At 42.6% G+C, this 22,439-nt stretch overlaps 1 protein-coding gene across 6 annotated transcripts in view; it reads right to left on the reverse strand.

Annotated features, from left to right (window-relative positions):
* The window catches only part of LOC104602867 (putative triglyceride lipase), a 171,590-nt gene that overhangs the window by 101,786 nt on the left and 47,365 nt on the right, over window positions 1-22,439 (reverse strand). For all 6 annotated transcript variants that reach the window (XR_016080435.1, XR_016080436.1, XR_016080437.1 and 3 more), the window contains exon 8: window positions 85-1,131. Coding sequence is in view for 3 of the 6 variants with exons in the window: in XM_088894798.1 (XP_088750924.1) it covers window positions 85-1,131 (1,047 nt within the window). In the remaining 3 variants the exon portion in view is untranslated. The remainder of the gene's footprint in view (window positions 1-84; window positions 1,132-22,439) is intronic.

A 22,439-nucleotide genomic window follows, 5' to 3' on the forward strand; every position in this document is an offset into this window, starting at 1 on the left:
CTTCAAAGAACTCTTTTTCCATAATTAAAATCCAGTAAATTTTGGCAAAAAATCAAAGACCTTCTTGTGAAGATATAACCTAACCTGTGTATCAGTGGATGTGTTATCAAGAAAACATATCTTCTCAAACTCAGACTTAATGAAACTCGGTTGGCCCAATGAAGTGGCAAGCATAGCCCATGCTTCCATGGCACTTTCTGCAGTTGAAAATAGTTCCTTCATCTCCTCTGCTTTTCTTGGGTCCAATGTCAATCCATCCAGAGCATTGTCTACCTTCTCATTTACAGAAAACCCTGAAACACCATCTTTCACTGTGGTAGAAGAACTGTCTACATTATCATTCTTTCCCACAGATTGTACTTGCTTGTTCTCTTGGGAAAATGATGTTGTCAGAACCATCAATGCTCCTAAAATCGAATCAGTTTGTCTTAACACATTCAAAGATGCCTTTTTAATATCGGGAAGGGAAGATTGAATTGTTTCAATGGCAGGAGGACCAATTTCAGCATCATTTGAATCCTCACTTTTTGGAGCTGCAAGCCCAGATTCAATATAACCTTCTTCAGCAATACTCCAGGACTGTAGGCCAATTCTGTACAACAGCTCAATTCCATCCCACTTTATTTTCTCAGGAACAGGAAAACCAAGTTTCTGAACAACACTTTGATTGATAATATCAGCAAAGTTCTTCCAGAAATGCTTGTCTGACTGCACAGATTCATTAACTTCTGACTCCAGTGCAAAGTTACTTCCATTATCACTAGCAGCATCAGCTGTGTGAGACACCATTAAATTGTTGTTGTGCTTGATGCTGGTTTCATTCAAAGAGTCTTCTCTACCATTCCCCTGCTGTGGTAGGATGTCGGAAACACCAATTTGATTTGTGGATCCAGAGCCTTCCATTTCAGAACTACCATTCTTAGAAAACTGGTTTTTCTGAACATATGCATCGTTGAATAATTTTAATTGTCCAAATGCATACTGCACAAACTGACGTGGTTGTACTGTCTCAGAGCCAACAACCATTTTCAAAGCAGATGTAAAATTGTTTTTTCCAAGAAAATCTGATACAAAAGGAATCCTCCACCATTGTTTCTCTTCATCAATTTCATCAAAGCTTTTAAACTTAACCTGAAAGACCATCATTACCAATAACATAAATGATTTTTGGCAATGAAAATATATATTAAAAAAAGAAACTACGGGCCCAAGTGTGAAAAACCAAATATGAAGAATGATATGTTGTATCATATTAGTATAGGATGTCACATACAGTAACACAAGAGTGCATACATGTATTATTCTCATTTTCTGCTTTCTGCTAAACCCCTTTCAGAACCTAAATCTTGTACAAGCATTTCTGGAAGTTAGTATAGTATGTATATGTAAAGTTACTATATAATATGTATTAGTATGATATGTGTAGAGAACATTGATGTGGGCCCCACAGCTGTGGTCCCACTCTGTCCATAGGGTAGAATGTATCTAGTCACAGCTGTGGTTATTTTGCTATTCTGTTATTTCTAGTTTCAGTTTTATATTGTTTGTTATTTGTTAGCAGTTATGATGTAAACACCAAGGGCAGATATGTCCTTTCATGTAACTAGCATAACCTATATATATTAACTTAAAATGGCGGCGGCAGAATAATTGACATTCTGTTCTTCTCCTCAAAATCTGTGTTCTATTACTCTTCCATCACTCTTTCTTCTACATCTTCTTCACTTTCTCTTCTCATCGAACCTGAAATCTCTTAGTGATCAAGACTGAATAGCAGTCTTGAAAAACTACATGGTATCAGAGCCAAGTTAGGGTTTTTCATGTGGGTCTAATACCAGCCGACCACATGAGAATCTCCTAGGACTGAAAGCTGAAAAGGAGGAGTTCGCAGACAGATTCTTGGAGATCGCCAGAGGTACTAGCAGCTGTTGGAAACTTGCTAGGGTTGCAGAGTGTTGGTGGTCAGGAAGGATCAAAGAAGACTAGGGTTCAGGTAACCCTAGAAGGCAGCGAACTATTTTTTCCTTGTAAGTTGTTTACTTTTTAATAGAAGTTCTTTCAGAAGATAGGTTGGACCTATCTGGAGGGGAAGGCCGAACCATTCTAGCTCTTTCTCTCTTCGATTTCCTAGGGTTTTACAGCAAACCCTAGACCGAACTGTGTTTCTCTCTACTCTAGGGTTTGAAAGTGATCTGCGGCAAGCCCTAGTGGTTGACTGAACCCTGTGATCTACCTAGAGCTACTCTTAAGTTGATTGGTAGGTCCGATCAGATTCTAGGGTTTCTTATTAACCCCAAGTTAGGGTTTTTCATGTGGGTCTAATACCAGCCGACCACATGAGAATCTCCAAGGACTGAAAGCTGAAAAGGAGGAGTTCGCAGACAGATTCTTGGAGATCGCCAGAGGTACTAGCAGCTGTTGGAAACTTGCTAGGGTTGCAGAGTGTTGGTGGTCAGGAAGGATCAGAGAAGACTAGGGTTCAGGTAACCCTAGAAGGCAGCGAACTATTTTTTCCTTGTAAGTTGTTTACTTTTTAATAGAAGTTCTTTCAGAAGATAGGTTGGACCTATCTGGAGGGGAAGGCCGAACCATTCTAGCTCTTTCTCTCTTCGATTTCCTAGAGTTTTACAGCAAACCCTGGACCAAACTGTGTTTCTCTCTACTCTAGGGTTTGAAAGTGATCTGCGGCAAGCCCTAGTGGTTGACTGAACCCTGTGATCAACCTAGAGCTACTCTTAAGTTGATTGGTAGGTTCGATCAGATTCTAGGGTTTCTAATTAACCCTACTGCAAGCCCATCTATACAGTTTGGACTGTACGACTGAATTGCTTCCTTTCAGGACTGATTAAAACCCTACTGCAAGCTCATCTATATAGTTTGGACTGTGCGACTGAATTGCTTCCTTTCAGGACTGATTAAAACCCTAACTTTCCATAGCACATCAGTTTTGTTTTAAAGCTGTTCTCAGAGTTCTAAGGGGGTTAGAGATCTACGGACAGCTACTGCTGTGTTGACTAGTTGGTTTCAGATCAGAATTACTTCGGTTTTGTGCGCATACACTGAGAATACAGATCAGGCCTATACTGTTTTTGATTGCGATTGGTGATTCAAGTACTGTTTTGAGACTTGACAGAAATGGAGTCTAAAATTCAGGCAGAAGGCAGTCTCGGTAACACCAGTTATGGTGGTATTTTTGAGATGGGTGGTTAGATTACGACCGTAAAGTTTGATGGATCAAACTATTTGGAATGGGCCCAATCAGCCATGATGGCTATTGGTGGAAAAGGTAAATTAGGGTACCTCCTGGGAGATATGAAAGAACCTTCCAAGGGAGACCCGACATATACCAAATGGATGCAAGAAAACTACTTGGTTATGACATGGCTGTGTAATTCTATGCAGCCTCATATTAGCCGGAATTATTTGTGGGCAAAGACAACTAAGGAGATATGGGATGTTACGAAAGAAACTTACTCCCAACCCCTTAATGTTACCAGAGCATATGAATTGAAATGTGAGGTGAACACCCTTAAACAAGGAGAGAAACCGGTATCGGCCTACTTCCCTACCTTGAAGTCCCTGTGGCATGAGATTGATCACTTAGAGACTGAGTGGGAGAGTCCCAAAGATGCTCAGACCCATAGAAAGCACATCGAGACAAATAGAGTATTTGAGTTCCTGGCGGGACTGAACTCAAAATATGATATTGTGAGGCAGCAGATTTTGACTAGAGACAGTGTGACTCTTTTTCAGGCTTACTCATTTGTACACAGTGAAGAAACCAGAAGGAAGGTTATGATGCAACCCATATCAGCCTTTGTAGCGGCTACACCCAAATCAAGGGCTGATTCAGAGAAGGACAGGAGGAAGGAAGACAAGAAGGATGTAGTATGTGAACATTGTAAGAAACCCAAACATACAAAAGAGACATGTTGGAAAACTACATCCCCACTTGGTTCCTGCAAAGTTAAGAAACAAGAAGGGCACTGCTCATGTAGCCATGAACACTGATTCAGCATCCTCATCTGGCACAAAAGGAACATCTTTGGAGACCTTAGCTGCAGTTCGGGCTGCCCTAATACAGCTAGAAAAGGAGGTTGGAAATTCAGCTCAGCCACCGCAGCCTCCATCAGCCCCCGTCACATCTGCCTTCGCCCATTCAGGTACTCGAGCTTCAGCCTATCATGCCTCAGCTCTAGGTACTACTGAACCTTGTTGGGTAATAGACTCAGGTGCATCTGATCACATGACTAGCTTGCCTTCACTGTTTACTACTTACCATTTGTCTTCTGGTAGGTATAAGGTATCTATTGTTGATGGCTCCCTGGTTCCTATTTCTGGGAAGGGTGACATCAAACTTTCAGATACTATCTCCCTATCATCTGTTTTGCATGTGCCTAAGCTTGATACTAACCTTCCTTCAGTCAGTAGTATTACCAAGCATATGAACTGCTCAGTAACCTTTTTCCCTGACCGATGTGTTTTTTAGGACTTGGAGACGCAGAAGGTGATTGGGACTAGCCGTGAGACGAATGGGATCTATCTGCTCAGGGAGCAGTTCCGTCAGGGAGAGTCAGTAGAGAAGATGTCTTTTGTTTCTCAGAGTGTGAGTCCGGTTATGCTTTGGCATAACCGATTAGGTCATTTGTCTTTTCGATCTTTACAGAGTCTGTTTCCTACTTTATTTGAGTCTATTGAGTTGTCTCAGCTACAGTGTGAAAGTTGTGAGTTTGCTAAGCATTTAGAAAGCCTTATTTATTGAGTAATAAAAGGAGTGATAATTTTTTTGATATTGTGCATACTGACGTTTGGGGGCCTTATCATATCCCTTCCATGGGTGGGTAGAGATATTTTTTGTTATTTGTTGATGACCAAACCCGCTTTTCTTGGGTTTATCTCATGCGTTCACGATATGAGGTACCTTCCTAACCCAAAATTTTCACCAAATGATCCTAACCCAGTTTGATGCCAAGATCAAAGTTCTCCGATCTGATAATAAAAAGGAATACTTTGCTAAATCATTGACATCTTCTCTTCTTCATCATGGGGTTATCCACCAGAGCTCTGGCCCTCATACACCTCAGCAGAATGGAGTTGCCGAGAGGAAGAATAGGCACATTTTGGAAGTGGCTAGAAACCTCATATTTACTTCCAATGTCCCTATTCGCTTCTGGGGGGATGCTATCCTCACGGCGGTATACCTTATTAATTGGGTCCCTTCCAGGGTCCTTGATATGCGATCTCCTTTTTCGCTACTACACCTACGTGAGGACTTGTTTTCTATTCCCCTTAAGACATTCGGTTGCACTTGCTTTGTTCAGCTTCTCGGACCCCATCCCTCCAAGTTCGAACCCAAAGCCTCCAAATGCATCTTCCTTGGTTATGCACAAACTCAAAAGGGTTATTGCTGTTATGATCCTGTCTCCGGGAAGAAGTTTGTCTCCATGGATGTCACTTTCTTTGAGGGGACACCCTATTATCCTCGGGTTGCCCCTCAGGGGGAGAGTAGTGAGAGTGGGGGTTTGAGTTCTTGTCTTCAGGGGGAGAGCAGTGAAAGTGGGGCAGTTCCTTTACCTATTCCATTGGGTGATGAGAACTACAATGGTGAGGGTGGTTAAAGGGATCAGGAGTTGAGAGAAAGCTGCAATGGTGAGGGTGGTCAGAGGGATCAGGAGTTGAGGGTTTATCACAGGCGGTGCAGGCAAGTTGATCCTGATCATCAGCAGTCCAGACCAGCTCCAATCTCATCTATAGCTCCAGGTCCAGATACTTCAGTCCCAGAACCCACAGAGACTTCCCCTACAGATGATCTTGACCTTCCAATTGCAGTCCGTAAAGGGAAACGACATTGTACCACATCCACAGCCCACTGTATTTCCCATTTTTTATCCTATGATCGCCTATCACCTACCTACAGGTCCTACCTTAGCTCCATTTCCAATGTCCCTATTCCAAGAACAGTGCAAGAAGCCCTATCCGTCCCTGAATGGAAAGATGCAATGCAAGTTGAGATGGATGCTCTGTTGAAGAACAACACCTGGGAGGTAGTTGATTTGCCAAAAGGAAAGAAACCAGTTGGATGCAGATGGGTATTTACGGTGAAGCATAATGCAGATGGATCTATTGAGAGGTATAAAGCTCGGTTAGTTGCAAGAGGGTTTACACAGACTTATGGCATAGATTACTTGGAGACATTTGCATCGGTAGCCAAGATGACTACTATTTGAGTTCTCTTGTCCCTTGCAGCAAGTCACACTTGGCCTTTATTGTTAGACAGTTTTGTATGCCCTTAGCTTCAATCAAGAATGATGTACTTTATGAATTTATTGTAAATGAATAAAAGTACATATTTGATTCATGTTCCCTTGGTATGTTTCTGTGTAATACCCTTAATAAGACTCGTGTTAGTTTAGAATGTTCACAACCAGTGGATCGGTCTGGGGAGACCTATCCTGACAAGGCTGACACTGTAGTGCCACCAAGTCGGTTGGGGTGGCCTGTCTCAGCTGCAAGGGTGAGACCCTAGGCACATACAGTGTAGGATTAGTAGAACCTTTGAACCGGACCAGATTTCCAGTATTGCCCTGGACCTTGGAGATAGATGGGCAAAACTGGAAAGTTACACCTAACCCCTAGACTCGATTATGATACTACACTAGATGTCGGATTGGGCTATCTTTGATGTACCAATCAGTGAGACCCTTAGCAAAGGTCAAAACCTGGGTATGTTGGGACAATCCGAGAATTCATCTGAGTGGGTGATCATAGTGAAAGGATCAGCCCCTTTGTCGGACAAAGGTAATGATCGGAGATGCACTCTCTCTAATGGAAACCAAGACTGCCGGCAGCCGATTTCAACCGTTGAGATTTGTTTTTTGCAAAGTATATTTTATATGAGATATAAAAGTATATATTATGGTTTCTAAAATGTTTGCAAAAGGTTTTAATTCCCGGGATCCATATAAGTAGAGAGTGCAACACTGTTCCTTGCAGCCGAGGGAGAGGTCCTCTCTTGTCGGGCAGTGTATAATCATTATGGGCTAAGAGGTTAAGTGTAAGACCATTGAGGATAATACCTGATGGGCTAATCTTGCATCTGCCCACAGTCCCTGGGTGTTACAAGGTGGCTTGGCCCAGGGACCACTTAGGGTAAGTGTTGGGCCCATAGAGCCCATAAGATGGGATTCGGGGGGGTGCACTATCCATAACAGTGTATTCGGCCAGGCCTTGTAATAAAGGCTGGACTGAACCCATGTGGCTGATGTGTAGATCAATGTTTGGGTCCCCACGCCATACAAGGAAGCCCAACTGGGCAGCAGTTTGGAAGGATAATTGAGTACATAACCTTAAATGGGCCTTAAGCCCATTTCAAACTGGGCTGATTTGATCAGTCAAATTAAAAGGGGGCGAATTCTGAAGTGGATCAGCTGATGGGATTGGGCTTAGACCCTATCCACTTAGAGAGTCCAAGATCTAAATGTGATTTAGATCTGGAAACCTCCTAATTAGATTAGGAGATGGCTGATCTGATCTGCAGATAAGATAAGGATTATCCCTTATCACTTAAAGGGACTTCTAACCCAAATATGATTTGGATTAGCAACTTCTAATCTGATTAGGAGCTGATCCCTTTAAAATTATGAAAGAAGAAAGGGGCGGATATAGTTTTGTGTGATTGAGGTTCAATTCTCTCCAAAGCAAAGAAATCACAGAAAGAGAGATTTCCTAAATACTGCGAATTCTCTCCTGCCGCCTCCTTCCTGTCATTGCCATTCCCTTTAGTTTGATCTCCAATTCTTGGGAGAAATCAAGATTTGATCTTGATTCCAATCTTTTGGGAAAAGATTGGTTGGAGCTATACCCACAAGCCATCCAATTGGTCAAGTTCTTTTGGAAGAACGTTGTTGATTCTGCTCCATCCTTCACTGCGCCATCTTCAGTGGGAGCAGATTTTGGATCCTTCCTTGGGCGTGAACACCTCTTTTGGGAGATATTGATTCTCTGTATCAGGTATATCCTCCCTCCTACTTCTTTTGGTTTAGATCTGATTTGGTTCTTGATTCAAGATTGATCCTTGAAAATATGTTTTCTGAAATAGGGAATTCGATTCCCTGCAAAGATGGGAATCCCATCCCTTCATTTATACCAAATGGACGTGAAAAATGCCTTTCTGAACGGAGATCTGCAGGAAGAAGTTTACAAACGCCTCCTGAATTCTATGATGCAGAAGTAGGTAAGAAGGTCTGCCGGCTCAACAAGGCTTTGTATGGTTTGAAACAGTCACCTAGAGCTTGGTTCGATAGATTCAGACTAGCACTTGTGAAGTTTGGATATGTACAGGCCCAGTCAGATCATACCCTATTCATCAAGAGGGTGGAGTCCTCTTTGACACTGTTGGCAGTTAGGGCTATTCACGGGTCGGGTTGGGTCAGTTTACTGGGGTTTTTCCAACCGACCCGACCTTGTCGGGTTACCTGAGATGGAAACCGAAACCGATCCAGTGTTAAGCAAAACCGACCTGGTCGGTTTGAGTCGGGTCGGGTTGGGTTGGTTTGGGTCGGTTTCAATTCTAAGTTCATCCATGCCCCCCATGGCCCATGTGCTTGTGTGGTGCAAGTTTGGGTTGTAGATATTTCAGTTTTTATGTAAAACTGAAATATCTTTATTTAACAATTTTAAATATAAAATAAATTTAAATTAAAATCGAAATATATATTTAAATAGATTAGGTTGATTTAATTTAAAATCGAAATATATATTTAAATAGTTAAGTAAGAACTAAGTCGGTTCAGTTCGGGTCGGTTTCGGTTTTTTGAATTACAACAAGTACAAGTTGAATGCAGCTTGCAGGAACTCAGCAATATGTTGCAGAGGGCCGAAGAATTGATTAAGGATGAGCCCATAGCCATGCTTGTTGAAGCTGGCAAGAAGGGCAAGAAGAGGAGGGCAAAGAGAAAGCCCCAGAAGAAGGCCACCAAACCCAAGAAACAGAGGAAAGACAAGGCATCGGATGCCTGTCGTTTCTGTCATCAGGCCGACCACTAGAAGAGGAATTGTCCTCAATACCTGGAATCCAAGAAAGGTAATCTCGAATCTTGTGTCAAAGAAACCAATTTGTTGGTAGCTTCTGCATCCTGGTGTATTGACTCCGGGGCTTCAACTCATGCGTGTAACTCACAACAGGGGTTCAAGGTAAGCAGAAGGCTGAGTAAAGGAGAAGTAACGCTTTACTTGGGGACTTCTGCAAGTGTTGTAGCTGCGACCATAGGAACCGTAGAGTTAATTTTTAGAGAAGGAATAATTGTACTTAAAGATTGTCTTTGTGTACAGAATTTAAGAAGAAATTTGATTTCTGTCTCAAAACTGTGTGCGGATGGTTATTCTGTCTTCTTTAGTAATACGATTACTATTAAAAGAAACAACAGATTCATCGCATACGGGAACTGGAGAACGGTCTCTATGTTCTACATCCTTCTCTAGAAACTAATATAGCCGAAACTACGTCGGTTGATATCCCCAAGAAAAGAATCCGTGAAACAGTTAATCCCACGTGCCTGTAGCATTACCGACTTGGCCATATCGGTGTTGACCGTATCATAGTGACAGGATCAGCCCCTTTGTCGGACAAAGGTAATGATCGAGGATACACTCTCTCTTATGGAAACCAAGACTACCGGCAGCCGATTTCAATCGTTGAAATTTGTTTTGCAAAATATATTTTATAAGGATATAAATATATATTATGGTTTCAAATTGTTTGCAAAAAGGTTTTAATTCCCGGGATCCATGTGAGTAGAGAGTGCAGCACTATTCCTTGTAGCCGAGGGAGAGGTCCTCTCTTGTCGAGCAGTGTATGATCATTATGGGCTGAGAGGTTAAGTGTAAGGCCATTAAGGGTTATACCTGATGGGCTAATCTTGCATCTGCCCACAGTCCCTGGGTGTTACAAGGTGGCTTGGCCCAGAGACCACTTAGTGTAAGTGTTGGGCCCATAGAATCCATGTGATGGGCTCAGGGAGTTCACTGGGCTTTCCAGTGAATTCGGCTAGGCCTTGTAACAAAGGCTGGGCCGAACCCTTGTGGTTGATGTGTAGATCAATGATTGGGTCCCACGCCATACAAGAAAGCCCAACTGGGCAGCAGTTTGGAAGGCTAAGTGAGCACATATACTTATTGAGCCTAAAGCCCATTTTGAACTGGACTGATTTGATCAGTTAAAGAAGGGGGCGGATCTAAGATTAGATTAGCAGATAGGATAAGGTCTTATCCCTATCCACTCAGAGAGTCCAGATCCAAATAAAGATTTGAATCTGGAAAACTCCTCATAAGATCAAGAAGGGCTGATCTAATCTGCAGAGAAGATAAGGACTCATCCTTATCACTTAAAGGGGATTTAGATCCAAATAAGATTTGGATCAGCAACTCCTAATAGGATTAGAAGTTCATCCCTTTAAGGTTATAAAAGGAGGAGGGGGCGGCAGCCTTTAAGAAGATCACATTCTCACCTACAGAGAAAAGATTGAGAAGAGAGAAAACAGCTTCCAGTAAGACTACGCTGATTTCTCCCTGCCGCCGCCGGCATTGCCAGTGCATCTCCACGAAAGTAGGAGTAATCAAGAACGGTTCTTGATATCAGTCCTTTGTTAAAGGGCTGATTGGAAGTCGTGCTCACGTGCCGTCCGGCTGATTCTTGCGAAGGATTTGTTTCTTTAGAAGAACACTACTGATTTTGCTCCATCCTACACTGCGCCATCTTCAGTGGGAGCAGTCTTTGGTTCCTTCCTTGGGCGTTAACACCTCCATTGGGAGATATTGTTTCTCCGTATCAGGTATATCTCTCTCCTGCTTCGGGTTTCAGATATGGTTCGATTTAGGGTTCAAGATTGATCCTTGAAAATGCAGATTTTCTAAAACAGGGAATGTTATTCCCAGATGAGGAGAGAGGAAATTTTTGAAATTTCGCCCAACCTTCCTGCAGGGTTCGGCCATCCATATGATGGATCTCTCATTCCTTCACTCCTTTTATTACTTGATTTAAAAGACTGTCTACGATGTCCTTGGTATGCTTATCTGGGCAGGCATAAGATTTGGATGAAGCTTCCAACAAGTGTCCTTGGTATGCTTATGCTTCTTACAATAATCACACACCAAGTCCTTCTTATCTTCCCTTCTAGTCTCACTACTCCACCTGTCTCCATTCGACTTACGTTTGGTTGTACTAACCATAGCCGACTGGTCAATCCCAGCCTGTCTCAGCATTACATTCCTCCTACTCTCCTCTCCAGAGACAAAAGCATAGGCTTGAAAGAGTGTCACACTCTCCCTAGAAAGAATATACTGCCTAGCAATGTCAAATTCAAGGTTCAGCCCTGCCAAGAACTCAAAAAACCTATTCCTCTCTACCAGTCTGTGATAGGTTGCTGCATCATTTACACTTTTCCATACCACAATTTCTAAGTGATCTATTTCCTGCCAAAGGGTTTTTAGCATGGAGAAATACACAATAAGGGGTTTTCTCCCTGTTTCATACTTATCACCTGATTCCTTAACTGATAGGCTCTGGCTTCATTTTGCTTATGAGAATAGGTTTCAGTCACTCCATCCCAAATCCCCTTAGTAGTATTAGCCCATAGGAATTTTGTTGCAATATGAGGTAACATAGAATTACACAACCAATTTAATTCTCCTGCACCCATCGGGAAGAGTCTATACTAGGTTTCTTCTCCTCCCCAATGATGTACCCTAATTTTCCATGGCCACCAATAGCCATCTTAGCTTATTGTGCCCACTCTAAATAATTTGTGCCATCAATCTTTACTGTAGTAATGATCCCAGACCCAAAATTATCACTATTACCTCCAAAACCCAGTCCCACAGTACCGGTTGATTTCATCTTGTATTCCAACTCTCCATCTTACTTCAAACATCTCAACAGTAAGAAAAGATTGGAGACCTTCCAAAAACAATTTAATATCACACACACAGAAACCAACCCTTCCGCAAGAAGAAAACCTTATCCGGAGAGAAAATTTTCTCCTCCCCACACCTCCCAACAGAGAGAAGAGTGAATCGATCACTCCAAGAGGCTCAGAAAAATCCAGAAACTTAACTGCCCTCTTTAGAAAATCAAAAGAAAACTAGCAATACCTAGGCGCCCGAGATCAAATCAAAAACAAAGAGTCCAACTTTTCTGGGACTCTTTCCGGTACTCCAGTTTTTCTTGATTTTGATGCCGAACAATAGATCACCTTCTTGATGACTAGATCCCACCAAAAAATCCAAGAACTGGGCAATCTATAGCAGATCAGTCAGCCCTTTATTACTTCATGCAATCGGCCGATCTAGGGCTGCATGAGAATGGTTCAAGAACCCTAACCTTGCTTTGATACCAAGTAGAAATCTGCTGAATTCAAAAATATGAATAGAAAATGTAGTTTCTTGAAGAGAGAAGGAGAAGAAGAGATCTTGAAAAGAAGAGAGCAATAATCTGGCTGCCCCCTTCATTTATTATTTATACTAAAAATAATAGAGCAGTACAAAGACAACTATGCCCTTATAGGGCGGCAAAACATAAAATAGCATATATAAGACTCAAAAACATAATAAAATTTGGACTCACATAACTACTGTGATCCCCACCTCCTGTGTAACAACTAACATAAAACATTTACTCAGAAAACCACCATAAAACTGATTAGTCTTCAACAGTAATCATGTCTCCAATGGTTGCTGAAGTGGTTTTTTCAGTGGGTTTCTAGAAACCCTCTACTCGATGATTCAAAGAGGGCTGGTTAGTGGACAGTTCAGTTTTAGTGTGGTGATTTGCTGGTTTGTTAGTTATGCAGTGGAATCCAACCCTATTAGTATTGTCGATGAACAGGTATGTGTAAAAGTGATCTCCCTCTTTCTTTTTGGTGCTGAATGTGTGTGAAAGCTGTGAATCTTGCTGCTGAAACCTGTGACAGTAGGTGTTCCAGAAACAACTGCCCGCTAGTAGTGTAGTATGGCATGGTATTGGTGATTGAAGGATTTTATTGTCTCAAACCCATGGCAACGGTAGAAGAGAGTAGTGAACATAAATCAAGTGTAATCATTCCCCCTAACCACCTGAATGTACAAATGACATCTATCAAACTAAATGATGAGAATTATGTGCCATGGGCTAAGTCGGTGGAAGTTTTTCTTAGAGACAAGAAGAAAGTAAAACATGAGAAAGATGAAAACCCTCAACTGAATCTCAAGGGTATAGTTAGTGGAAACAAGAGGACGCACAGATTATGACATGGTTGTGGAATGGCATGGAGCATGTTAGAATCGGCTAAGGAAGGGTATTTCAGTCTTTTCATCATAAGTTAAGATGTGTTGTCTGTTTGGTACTGTGTTAAGTCACATGTCCCATACTTAAGTGGGGGCATATTTGACATTGTACCTTGTTTTGACATATATATATATATATATATATATATATATGGTCGGCTGGGAGGGTCTCTTTGACTTCTCAGTTCGGCACTTCTTCCTTCTCTCTTCTCTACCTCTGAAACTGGTTCGACTGAACTATTATCACATGGTATCAGAGCATCGCTAAACAGGAGAGAAGAAGACTACAGCTTCATTCGATCAGATCTTTTTCCCCCTTTCTTTTATTTTTTTTCTGGTCTGTGCAACCTGGAGTAAGGGTGTGAGAAGGCTGCGGCAATCCACAGAGGACTGTGGTAACCTATTCAGGTGTTCCTAAGGTTATGGTGGCCTAGTTACAGGTAAAAGAGGAGTGTGGTAGCCCTAGTAGGAGGTTTCTGGATTGCTGTCACCATGTGTCACAGCCTAAGTGGTCGTGTGGTTGTGGTTGTGGTGGTTTGAACCCTCTGTTGAGCAGTTTCAAGAGGGATATTTTTTTTGGATGGTGGTTATGGTTTTATTAGAAGTCACTTTTTTATGTTAACAGAAGTAGCCGAATGTGTGATTGGGTAGTATAGTGGTGATTGGATGGGGAGGTGCTGTACGGCGGTGAGTGTGTTAGTGTAGTACTCAAAGAACAACAGTTGGCCTGTTTGAACCGATAACCTTTTTTTCTGGAAGGGCAGAACCAGTTTCGTAGATTGAAATCTTGATGGCGTCAATGGGAGATGTCAGTGGTGACAAGAAATCGAGTGTGATGATTTCCTCTAATTTTTTAAGTGTGCAGAAGACATCCATCAAATTCAACGGTGAAAATTATGTGCCATGGGCTAAGTCAGTGGAAGTGTTTCTTAAGGCTAAGAAGAAATTAAAACACGCAAGGGAGGAGAAACCTACAGCTGAATCTCCAGGTTTTAGTGATTGAGAGCAAGAGGATGCTCAAATCATGACGTGGTTGTGGAACGGTATGGAACCTAAAATCAGTGTTAACTTCATGTTCTTAAACACAACAAAGAAATTATGGGAGCATGCTAAGAAACTCTATTCTGGACAAGATAATACTATGAGAGTTTATCAGCTTTATGAGGAGTAGTTCAATTTGCAGCATCAGAGTTGTAGAGAACATTGATGTGGGCCCCACAGCTGTGGTCCCACTCTGTCCGTAGGGTAGAATGTATCTAGTCATAGCTGATGGTCAATTTATTATTCTGTTATTCTAGTTGTTATTTACTTTTCAGTTTTATATTGTTATGTGTTATGATGTAAACACCAAGGGCAGATGTGTCCTTTCATGTAACTAGCATAACATATAAATATTAAATTAAAGTGGCGGCGGCAGAATATTGAGATTCTGTTCTTCTCCTCAAAGCCTGTGTTCTACTGCTCTCTCACCACTCTTTCTCCTCCTCCTTCACTTTCTCTTCTCTTCGAACCAGAAGTTTCTTAGTGATCAAGACTAATAGCAGTCTTGAACACCTACATGGTATCAGAGCCAGGTTAGGGTTTCTCATGTGAGCCTAATACCAGCCGACCACATGAGAATCTCCTAGGACTGGAAGCTGAAAAGGAGGAGTTCAGACTGATTCTTGGCGATCGCCAGAAGTGCTAGCAGCTATTGGAAGCTTGTTAGGGTTGCAGAGTGTTGGTGGTCAGGAAGGATCAGAGAAGACTAGGGTTCGGGTAACCCTAGAAGGCAGCGAACATTTTTTTCCTTGTAAGTTATTTACTTTCTAAGAGAAGTTCTATCAGAGAAGATAGGTTGGACCTATCTGGAGGGGAGGCCGAACCATTCTAGGGTTTTCTCTCTTCGATTCACTAGGGTTTTACAGCAAACCCTAGGCCGAACTGTCTCAACTTTGTTTCTCTCTGCTCTAGGGTTTGAAAGTGATCTTGCGGCAAGCCCTAGTGTTAGACTGAACCTTGTGATCTACCTAGAGCTGCCCTCAAGTTTATTGTTAGCATTGATCAGATTCTAGGGTTTCTTATTAACCCTACTGCAAGTCTATCTATACGATACTGATTGGATTGTGCAACTGAATTGTTCACTTTAAGGACTGATTAAAACCCTAACTTTGCCAAGCATATCAGACCTACTTTTAAGTTGTTTTTTAGTCTTAAGGGGTTAGAGCTTTATGGACAGCTACTGTTGTGTTGGCTAGTTGGTTTCAGATCAGAATTATCCCAGTTTTGTGCACATACACTGAATACAGATCAGGCCTATACTGTTTTTGATTGTGATTGGTAGTCCAAGTGCTGTTTTGAGACTTGACAGAAATGGAGTTTAAAAATCAGGCAGAAGGCAGCCTTGGGAACATCAGTTATGGTAGTGTTTCTGAGATGGGTGGTCAGATTACAACCGTAAAGTTTGATGGATCAAACTATTTGGAATGGGCCCAATCAGCCATGATGGTTATTGGTGGAAGAGGTAAATTAGGGTACCTCTTGGGAGATATGAAAGAACCTCCTAAGGGAGACCCGACATATACCAAGTGGATCCAAGAAAACTACTTGGTTATGACATGGCTGTGTAATTCTATGCAGCCTCATATTAGTCAGAATTACTTGTGGGCAAAGTCAGCTAAGGAGATATGGGATGTTATGAAAGAAACTTATTCCCAACCCCATAATGTTGCCAGAACATATGAATTGAAATGTGAAGTGAAAAATCTTAAAAAAGGAGAGAGACCGGTTTCAGTATATTTCTCTACCTTGCAGTCCCTGTGGCGTGAGATTGATCAATTAGAAACTCTTGAGTGGGAGAGTCCCAAAGATGCACAGATATATAGAAAGCAGGTTGAGACAAACCGGGTATTTGAGTTTCCGGCAGGCCTAAATTCAGAGTATGATATTGTATGACAACAGATTTTGACTAGAGACAGTGTGACTCTCTCCCAGGCATACTCATTCGTACACAGTGAAGAGACCAGAAGGAAAGTTATGATGCAACCTCAGCCCTCCACACCAGCCTTTGTAGCATTCACACCCAAATCAGGGGGTGATTCAGAGAAGGATAGGAGGAAGGAAGACAAGAAGGATGTGGTAATGTGAACATTGTAAGAAGCCCAAACATACAAAAGAAACATGTTGGAAACTGCATCCTCACTTGGTTCCTGCGAAGTTGAGAAGCAAGAAGGGCACTGTTCAAGTAGCCGTGAAAACTGATTCAGCATCCTCATCTGGCACAAAAGGAACATCTTTAGAGACCTTAGCTGCAGTTTGGGCTGCCCGAATACAATTAGAAAAGGAAGTTGAAAATTCAGCTCAGCCACCGCAGTCACCATCGGCCCCTGCCACATCGGCCTTCGCACATTCAGGTACTCGGGCTTCAGCCTATCATGCCTCAGCTCCAGGTACTACTGAACCTTGTTGGGTAATAGATTCAGGTGCATCCGATCACATGACTAGCTTGCCTTAATTGTTTACCACTTACCATTTATCTTCTGGTAGGGATAAAGTATCTATTGCTGAGGGCTCCCTGGTTTCTATTTCTGGGAAGGGTGACATCAAGTTATCAGATACTATCTCCCTGCCATCTGTCTTGCATGTTCCTAAACTTGATACTAACCTTCTTTCAGTTAGTAGTATTACCAAGCATATGAACTGCTCAGTAACCTTCTTCCCAAACCGATGTGTTTTTCAGGACTTGGAGACGAAGAAGGTGATTGGGACTGGCCGTAAGACAAATGGGATCTATTTGCTCGGGGAGAGGTTTCGTCAGGAAGAGTCAGTAGAGAAGATGTCTTTTGTTTCTCAGAGTGTGAGTCCGGTTATGCTTTGGCATAACCGATTAAGTCATTTGTCTTTTCGGTCTTTAAAGAGTCTATTTCCAGCTTTATTTGAGTCTATTGAGTTGTCTCAGTTACAGTGTGAAAGTTGTGAGTTTGCTAAGCATTGCAGAAAGACTTGTTTATTGAGTAACAAAAGGAGTGATAATTTTTTTGATATTGTGCATACAGACGTTTGGGGGCCTTGTCATATCCCTTCCATGGGTGGGTACAAATATTTCTTGTTATTTGTTGATGACCATACCCATTTTTCTTGGGTTTATCTTATGCGTTCACGAGATGAGGTACCTTCCCTGACCCAAAACTTTCACCAAATGATCCTAACCCAGCTTGATGCCAAGATCATAGTTCTCAGATCTGATAACGCAAAAGAATACTTTTCAAAATCATTGACATCTTATCTTCTTCATCATGGGGTTATTCACCAGAGCTCTTGTCGTCATACACCTCAGCAGAATGGAGTTGCTGAAAGGAAGAATAGGCACATTTTGGAAGTGGCTAAAAGTCTCATGTTTACTTCCAATGTTCCTATCCGCTTCTGGGGTGATGCTATCCTCACGGTGGTAAAACTTATTAATTGGATTCCTTCCAGGGTCCTTGATATGAGATCTCCTTTTTCCCTTCTACACCCACGTGAGGACTTGTTTTCTATTCCCCTTAAGACAATTCGGTTGTACCTGCTTTGTTCAGCTTTTCGGACCCCATCACTCCAAGTTCGAACCCAAAGCCTCCAAATGCATCTTCCTTGGTTATGCACAAACTCAAAAGGGTTATTGCTGCTATGATCCTGTCTCAGGGAGGAAGTTTGTCTCCATGGATGTCACTTTCTTTGAGGGGACACCCTATTATCCTCGGGCTTCCCCTCAGGGGGAGAGCAGTGAGAGTGGGGGTTTGAGTCCTTGTCTTCAGGGGGAGAGCAGTGAGAGTGGGGCAGTTTCTTTACCTATTCCATTGGGTGATGAGAGCTGCAATGGTGAGGGTGGTCAGAGGGATCAGGAGTTGAGGGTCTATCACAGGCGGTGCAGGCAGGTTGATCCTGATCATCAGCAGTTCAGGCCAGTTCCAATCTCATCTGCAGCTCCAGGTCCAGGTACTACAGTCCCAGGGCCCATAGAGCCTTCCTCTATGGTTGCCATTTCACCTCCTACAGATGATCTTGACCTTTCGATTGCAGTCCGTAAAGGGAAACGACATTGTACCACATCTACAACCCACTGTATTTCCCATTTTTTATCCTATGATCACCTATCTCCTACCTATAGGTCCTACCTTAGTTCCATTTCCAATGTCCCTATTCCAAGAACAGTGCAAGAAGCCCTATCCGTCCCGGAATGAAAAGATGCAATGCAAGTTGAGATGAATGCCCTGTTGAAAAACAACACCTGGGAGGTAGTTGATCTGCCCAAAGGAAAGAAACCAGTTGGATGCAGATGGGTATTTACTGTGAAGCATAATGCAGATGGATCCATTGTGAGGTATAAAGCTCGATTAGTTGCAAAAGGGTTCACACAGACTTATGGCATAGATTACTTGGAGACCTTTGCCCCGGTAGCCAAGATGACCACCATTCGAGTCCTATTATCCCTTGTAGCAAGTCACACTTTTATACCAAATGGACGTGAAAAATGCTTTTCTGAATGAAGACCTGCAGGAAGAGGTTTACATGTGTTTGCCTCCTAGATTCTATGATGCAGAAACAGGTAAGAAGGTCTGTCGGCTCAACAAGGCTTTGTATGGTTTGAAGCAATCACCTAGGGCTTGGTTCGATAGATTCAGACTAGCCCTTGTGAAGTTTGGTTATGTTCAGGCCCAGTCAGATCATACTCTATTCATCAAGAGGGTGGAGTCCTCCTTGACACTACTGGCAGTATATTTTGATGATATTGTGGTCACAGGGAATGATAGCCATGAAATTGAGTCCCTTAAACAGCTCCTTCATCAAGAATTTGAGGTGAAAGACCTTGGTGTACTCCGGTATTTTTTGGGTATTGAGGTTGCTAGATCTAAACAGGGGATCTTTATCTCTCAGAGGAAATATGTCCTAGACCTGTTGGCAGAAACTGGAAAGTTAGGTGTCAAGCCTGCAAATACACCAATTGAACAGAACCACAGGATTAGTGCAGAGAGTGGGAAGCTTCTTGAAGACAAAGTTATGTTCCAGCGATTGGTAGGAAAGCTCCTATATCTCTGCCTCACTCGGCCAGATATTACTTATGCTGTTAGTGTTGTCAGCCAGTACGTGCATTCTCCTAGAACCACACATCTTCTTGCGGTAGAAAGAATCTTAGCCTACTTGAAGAGATGCCCGGGTAGGGGTATACTGTTCAAGAACAACAACCACATGAAGGTGGAGGTCTATACGGATGCTGATTGGGCTGGGAGTGTTGATGACAGAAGGTCTACCTCAGGATATTGTGCCCTTGTGGGAGAAAACCTTGTCTCCTGGAGAAGTAAGAAACAAAGTGTTGTCTCCCGGTCTAGTGCTGAAGCAGAATACAGGTCCATGGCCAACGGAGTGGCTGAAATCCTATGGCTAAGATCTCTACTTGAGGAGTTGGGTATTGAGTATGCGAAGCCCCTGATGCTGTATTGTGATAATCAAGCAGCCATTAATATAGCACATAATCCAGTGCAGCATGACAGAACCAAACACATTGAAGTTGACCGCCATTTTGTACAAGAGAGGGTTTCATCTCAAGAAGTATGCCTTCCTTACATCACATCCAGTATGCAACTAGCAGACATCCTCACTAAAGCCGTATCAAGAAAGAAGCTAGAAGCCGATCTATCCAAGTTGGGAATGATGAACATTTACTCCCAACTTGAGGAGTGTAGAGAACATTGATGTGGGCCCCACAGCTGTGGTCCCACTCTGTCCGTAGGGAAGAATGCATCTAGTCATAGCTGATGGTCAATTTATTATTCTGTTATTCTAGTTGTTATTTACTTTTCAGTTTTATATTGTTATGTGTTATGATGTAAACACCAAGGGCAGATGTGTCCTTTCATGTAACTAGCATAACATATAAATATTAAATTGAAGTGGCGGCGGCAGAATATTGAGATTCTGTTCTTCTCCTCAAAGCCTGTGTTCTACTGCTCTCTCACCACTCTTTCTCCTCCTTCACTTTCTCTTCTCTTCGAACCTGAAGTTTCTTAGTGATCAAGACTAATACAGTCTTGAACACCTACAAGAGTATGATGCCAATATGAGAAATCTTCGAAATGAACTTAATGTCTACCACCCCTTAACTCCGGATGTCAAAATTCAACAACAAAGGGAGCAACTTGATGTTACCCAATTTTTAGTGGGGCTGAAATCAGAGTATGAACCTGTCAGAGCATAGATATTGGGTGGATCTGCCCTCCCCACTCTAGAGGAAGTGTTTGCCCGTCTCCGTAGGAATTCTCTTGGACCCATAGAGAGTACCATACCTTCTGACAAATCAGCATTTGTTGGAACACGAGGAGAAGCTTATGGAAACAGAGAAGGAGGGCATGCAGTTCGAGGGGGTCGTGGTAACCCTATGTTTGGTCGTAGTCATGGTATTGGTAGAGGTCGTGATTCAGGGGGAGGCCGTGGCAGAGGAAGAGGAAGCACTAGTGGGAAATGTACACATTGTGGAAAAGACGTACACACAATAAACTTTTGTTATGATCTAGGATATGCCGCCAGGGGCATACTTGTATTCTCTCTCTCTCTCTCAATCATCACAAAGAACCACATGGTATCATAGCAGAACTTTTGGGCTGGAGAAAACCTACGATCCTAGCATCAGTCTTTCCGAAGGGGATTGGAACGTGACTACTTTTGTTTCAGATGGAAAAGGAAAAAACCTAGCGGCGGCTTGTTTTCTTTTAATTCTCTCTGGCGACTGTGCTTGCAGAAACCCTAGTCAGTCTTGCGGTTGTACTTCTGCTGAAACCCTAGTGGCTCCATGCGACAGTTACTAAAAACCCTAGCTGTGTCTGGCCGTTGGATGGTGCTGGTCTGCTGAAACCCTAATCGGAGAAGGATGTTGATGGTGCAGTGAAACCCTAGCAGGTTCTGATCTAGTGTTGAACAGGTGTGGTTTTGTTTCAGTTTATCTCAGTATTCTTTATCCAATGGTACGTAGGGCTTAGGCCTTATTATATGGTTACTAGTTTGAATAATTGGTTGGTTAGAGTGGGGAACAACATTCGGACTGACAGTAATGTCTGTGTTGGTGGTGCTAAACCGATGACTGGACTCCTTGTTGTTCTGTTTGGTCGTTGTAGTGACTGATTTCTCATTCTCAGCAGTAGTTCTTGGTGACTGATTTCTCATTCTCAGCAGTATTGAATAGCTTGTTCCTCACATCCTAGGAGTAAACCCTGAGTTACCACATTCCAGTTGTGGCGGTTGTGCTGTTAGGTGGCATTTGGACTGGTTGGTTGTAATTTTCAATGGCAAGTCAGGAACTGACCTCACTGGGGAACACCTCCACCCGCAACACAGCAGGTATGGGAGGTGAAACCATGGTCTTTCCCATGCCAATCACCCCCTTGAATGGTCTGAACTACCTGGAGTGGGCTAAGAGTGTAAAACTCTACGTAACAGCAAGGGGTAAGACCGGTTACATCAATCGAAGGGTGAAAGAACCTAAGGGTGATACAGCTAAACATGATCGGTGGGACCAAGAAAACAGTATGGTGATGTCTTGGCTTCTTGCAGCAATGGAACCTGATGTGAAGAAGAATATTATGTGGGCAGACACCGCCAGTGAGATCTGGGAACAGGCCAGAAGTACCTATTCTGAGCAAAGGCATTATGCCAAGATTTACCAACTACAAGCTGAGTCCTCTACCTGTAAACAGGGAAACCGTAGCTTGTCCTCATATTATTCGGCTCTTACCTCCATATGGAAGGAGTTGGACCATTATCAAGCCATAGAGTGGAACCACGATGATGATGCTAAGGCCTACAGGAAGCTGATCTCTCAGCAACGGGTGTTTGCTTTCTTGTTAGGGCTGAACCCTATATATGAACCATTAAGGGTACAGATTCTAGGAAGCAAAGAATTGCCTACAGTGCATGAAGTATACTCCCTTGTCCAATCTAAAGAAAGTAGGCGGAGTGTGATGGTTACAGCCGAGGGGGAGCAACAAGTTGCCTTGGCTGCGGTGAATAACAGCCCAATAGGCAAGAAAGGTGATCCTAAGAAGGCAGATGATAAAGATAAACTCTTTTGTACCCATTGTAGAAGGTCACGACACACACGTGACACCCGTTGGGAC

The sequence above is a fragment of the Nelumbo nucifera genome, chromosome 1 (assembly GCF_055504915.1).
Source record: "Nelumbo nucifera cultivar China Antique chromosome 1, China Antique-T2T, whole genome shotgun sequence".
NCBI classification, from domain to species: Eukaryota; Viridiplantae; Streptophyta; class Magnoliopsida; order Proteales; family Nelumbonaceae; genus Nelumbo; species Nelumbo nucifera.